At 52.2% G+C, this 4714-nt stretch overlaps 1 protein-coding gene across 1 annotated transcript in view; it reads right to left on the reverse strand.

Annotated features, from left to right (window-relative positions):
- Window positions 1–4146, reverse strand: part of dipk2ab (divergent protein kinase domain 2Ab) — a gene marked incomplete at its 5' end in the record, with an annotated part of 25440 nt that extends 21294 nt beyond the window's left edge. Inside the window, one exon of the mRNA XM_080855434.1 lies at window positions 3493–4146. Within this exon, the coding sequence (XP_080711560.1) occupies window positions 3493–4146 (654 nt within the window). The remainder of the gene's footprint in view (window positions 1–3492) is intronic.
- Between the last annotated feature and the right edge of the window lie 568 nt (window positions 4147–4714).

A 4714-nucleotide genomic window follows, 5' to 3' on the forward strand; every position in this document is an offset into this window, starting at 1 on the left:
CCCACCTCTTCAAAAGTGTGCATCACACAACCGAAGAAACGGATCTCGCCAAGTGTGACAACACCCAGACTGAAAGTGGAGCTTAGCCTCCGCGCAACATTCCCTGTGAGTCGAGACGCGCAGGATTTAGGCGGTTTAATGCAGCGCGTTCCATAAATGAGATTATTATAAAACATGATATTTGATTACAAACCATGACGCATGCCAAGTCAACAGCCCTAGGCGGCAAGCCGTTTAAAAAAAAAAAGCGAACAGGAATTCAGGCCATTTATTATCGGCGGCGGCGGGTTTGCTCGGATGCCACCTCTGCGGCAGACTTGGGTTGTGAGTTGACTCTCAAAGTGTGTGATGGACAGGAGCTTTCTTCGTTTTGGGTGAGGGAGGGAAAAGAAAAGAAAACGAAAAGAAAAGAAAAAAGCTTTCCTAACACCTGCCCCTTCAGCTGGCTAAGCTGACTGATCATGAGGAAGGCTTTCCAAGCATGAAGCATAACTTCAGGTTGCAAGGGGGGGGGTTGTGTATGTGTGTTTGTGTATGTGTTGGGGTGTGGGGGGTGGGGGGGTGCTGTCCTAACAGGCGCAGTTTGGAGTCTGGGGCAGATAAGCACACCCTTGACTGGCTTTGCCCCGCACGCCTGTCGGGTCCTGTTTGTCAGGCTCAGCGAACAGACGAGCCCACATTCTCTCTCCACAGACGCCGCTAACGCTAATGCTAACTCTGCTGCTGCAGCTACCAGCCGCCTGCCCAGTCACATGCTAACTGCTGAGGAAGGGTGGGAGAGGCCACGTCTCAACAGAGCTGACCTGAATATCCCCATGGCACACACACACCCCGTTGAACAGGAAACTTACGTGCCTGTGAGGATTAGGCAAAGCGGGAGCTCAGCCGCCCTCCCCAGCAAGTTTGAGCACTGAGAGAGCAATGAGGTGAACTGAGGGAAGTTAGCGAGTGTCTGGAAACTGTTGGGATTGTTTTTACCTCCCTTTCCTTTCCTGAGGAAAATCAATAGGAGCAACTCAATAAAAGATTATTACATGTGGTGGTGAGAAGAGGGGATGTGGTGAGAACGGGGGGGGGGATTGACGTGAAACTTGAAAATAATAACAAGCATGTTTCGTTCGGGTCAGCAGTTGGCAAACGAGCCGCACTGCACTCTCAACGCAAACTGACAGGAATAAAGTTCCCTGTGACAGTGAATGTGTGTACCCCCCTCCCCCCCCCCCCCCCCCTCCCCCACTCACTGAAGAGCAACAGAAGCCATGTTGTTGGACAACGCCAAAACAACACGGAGGATTGTGTTCCCACAACAAAGAAGGTCCGTTTTTCTCTCTTACACAAGGAAAAATTAGCTTGTGAGATGAGCATTGCCAGAGGCTTCAAAGCCGAAAATAGGGACAGCTCAAGCTCATCCGAGAGAATTAGATGCATGAATTAGAGACAGCCGGTCCTGTTCCTGCACCCAGATGATGTATAAACCGTAAAACCACTTCCACTTGTACAAAAAACACTGATATGTAATCATGTTAACTACAACTGCAGTACAAAAGAACATGAATGTGGGGACACTTCAGCCATTTTGCGCCCAGTGCAGTGCAGTCTTTCTGCTTTTGCTGCTGGGAATGAGGTTGCACCGTCCGGGGAAAAAACAGACTCCCAGAGAGGACGACCTGCAAGAAAAATGTGTCTGACAGGGAAGTTATGAAACTGGGCTCTGTGGAACATCACCGCATTTGTATGGCTGTCTGCGCAGCAACCATTAATTCTTTATGGCCTCGCTGGAGACGCGCCCCCTCTCCCCACCACCACCACCACCACCACTTCACCCTCATCCTCACTTCCCGCACTCCTCTATGGCATTCCGTTCTCCGTTCTCAATTTTTTCTTCTTTCATTCCTAGACTCCAGGCTTGTTACAGCCAAAGGCACTCTCACACCCCCTTAGGTGCTATTCCCAGAGTACTGCGTTACCCACAAACCCCTTGGTCTTATGTTCTTTTCAGAGGAGAGCACAGCAAGTGAGGATTTCCCCGGACCCCAGTTAGGGTTCAGAAGTTCAACGTCAAATCAAGTATTCATGAGGGTTGGGTCGACACGCAAAAGCAGATACAACTGTGCTGTTGCCTTGTGTGTGTGTGGTGTGTGTGTGTGTGTGTGTGTGTGTGTGTGTGTGTGTGTTTGTGTGTGTTTGTGTGGGTGTGGGTGTGGGTGTGGGTGTGTGTGTGGGTGTGGGTGTGGGTGTGGGTGTGTGTGTGTGTATTGTATCACAACATGCGGCAGCGTTGAGGACAGGACGTAGTCCATAAGCACCGCCCTGATCAAACACAAGTACACTGACGAATGGAGTCATCCACACTCGTCTGTAGGAGAAGGGTGAGGAGGAAGAAGAGAGACAATGGGAGCGCAAAAGATTGAGGAAGACCCCACACACACACACACACACACACACACACACACACACACACACACACACACACACACACACACACACACACACACACACACACACACACACACACACACACACACACACACACACACACACAAGGGCTAATCAACTCTTATAGATTGGCATCACCGAAGGGCTGAACCCCGCTTTTGTCTGCCCAAATGCCTAGGGGGTGTCAGGTCCTCCACTGAAAGACTGGAGGTCAGTTCAGATATTGAGTGCCCTCACACGCCTGTTCCTTTGTTGCCCAAGGCCTCCACGTAGCACCAGTCGATGCCCAATGAAATTGAAATTGATTGGTCAATTGTAAATCACTCTAGGAAAGGCACCGTGCCCTTTGATAGCCTTCACATCCATTTCAGTGGGATGGATTACCTTCGATGATAGATGATGGCACACCGTGTTGTATGACTACTGAACCAGATGTTGAGGAATGTTATTGATATAGCGTACGAGTTGGCGCCCTTTGGTGAACTGATACCAAACACCATCCGCAAAGTTTCTCCCGTTAAATGATCATGCTGACATGAGCCACAATAAGGGACACACTGGGGCTGTCTTTGTAATTAGAAGAAACTGCCAGGAGAGTCACCATCTGACCGCTGAGACCTCCACAGCTTTAAGGCCTGAATAATTCAAGACGCCAGAAAACACAAAACTATCGGGGCCAAATGCTTTCACTTAAACACGACAGCCCTAAGAAAGGCCTTCCCAAGCAAGACGACTACACAAAAGGAACAAAAGACCACTTTGAGCTTGAGCCTTGCGGCTGCTACCAAAACACATTGAGCTAAGAGGAGAGGAAAAATATCCTCTATGTAATAACAACACTTCTACAGTCTTAAGGCCAGTCATTTTAGAGCAGTCTTTCTTTTCCCTACCCCACTCAGCAGACCACCTAAAAACTGACAATTTGTTTTATTCTGCTGACAGGAAACATCAAGGGCAACTGAAGCGAAGCGTTTTGATCAGGTTGTATTACCACAGGCAAAAGATCACAGACGGTGCACTGTAGTCAAGGGAACAGGAGGAGACGAGCAAACATACCTGCAGCACCAGAGGCTCCGGATTGAACGCCAGCGTCATCAGCAGCTGCATCCGCTCAGTGTCCTTCAGGTTCTTCAGGAGGAAGCTTCCAGAGTCCTTGGTCTCGGCGTAGCGCCTAACGACACGGTCCAGCAGTCTCTGGGAGGGGCAGTGGACCAGGTCGGACCAGCCCTCCACCACCTCCGGGGTGAGGAGGCGCACGTCGCCGTTGAGTCGGGCGAACTCGGTCTTGTACATGGCCTGGATGAGGTCGCAGCGTGGGCGCCCCGTGGCCCGCTTGCAGATCTTCTGGTCGATGTCGGCCAGCTCCTGGCTGGAGCCGAGGCGCTTGAGGACGATGCGGCGCGTGCCCTCGCGCGGCTCGCCGTACTGCGCGAAGAACACGTTCTTGACGTTGAAGACGTCGAGGAAGCGCAGCCGCCCCCACGCCTCGAAGGACACCTGTCCGTTCATGAACTTGCGGCACCAGCTGGTGCCGAAGCAGGCCGGGCACTTGTTGAGGTTGATGAAGCGCCGGTCGGTGAGCTCGTTCTTCTGGAAGGAGGCGAACAGGCTGTGCGTGTTCATCAGCACCACCACGGACAGCCCCAGCAGCAGAAGCAGCTTCGCACAGCGGTACACGCGGCCCAGCTTGAGAGGGAGGAAGCGCAGCATGGTCGAGGGGGTCACGGGGGGTGGGGGGGGGGGGGGTCGGGAAGTGGTGGTGGTGGGTGGTGGTGGTGAGGATGGGGGGAGAAGAGGGGGAACGATGGGATGGAGGACGCGAGGGGTGGAGAGGGGAGAGAGAGAGGGGGGCAGTGCGAGGGGCCTCACTCGCACTCCGACGCTTCCCGGCGCCCACTCATGGTCTCCTTAGAGCTGCAGCCAGGGGAGATGGCAGAGAGGTCCCCCTGTGTTAGGGACTGGAGGGCCCTCCTGGACATGCTCTCGGCCTCTGCTGAGGGACAGACAGACAGACAGACAGACAGACAGACAGACAGACAGACAGACAGACAGACAGGCAGACAGACAGGCAGACAGGCAGACAGGCAGACAGGCAGACAGACAGACAGACAGAGACAGTGGGAAAAGAAAGAAAAAAAGAATTATGATTAGTATCTACCAGAAACAAGGAATATGAACATTACAATTCTCCATGAAAAAGATCACTTTTCATTTCCCTGCCTGAGCTGAGAAACGTATGTGCCAAAGTACACACATCCATAAAACAAAGACTGCTTTT

Source organism: Sprattus sprattus (genome assembly GCF_963457725.1).
Source record: "Sprattus sprattus genome assembly, chromosome: 17".
Taxonomy (NCBI): domain Eukaryota; kingdom Metazoa; phylum Chordata; class Actinopteri; order Clupeiformes; family Clupeidae; genus Sprattus; species Sprattus sprattus.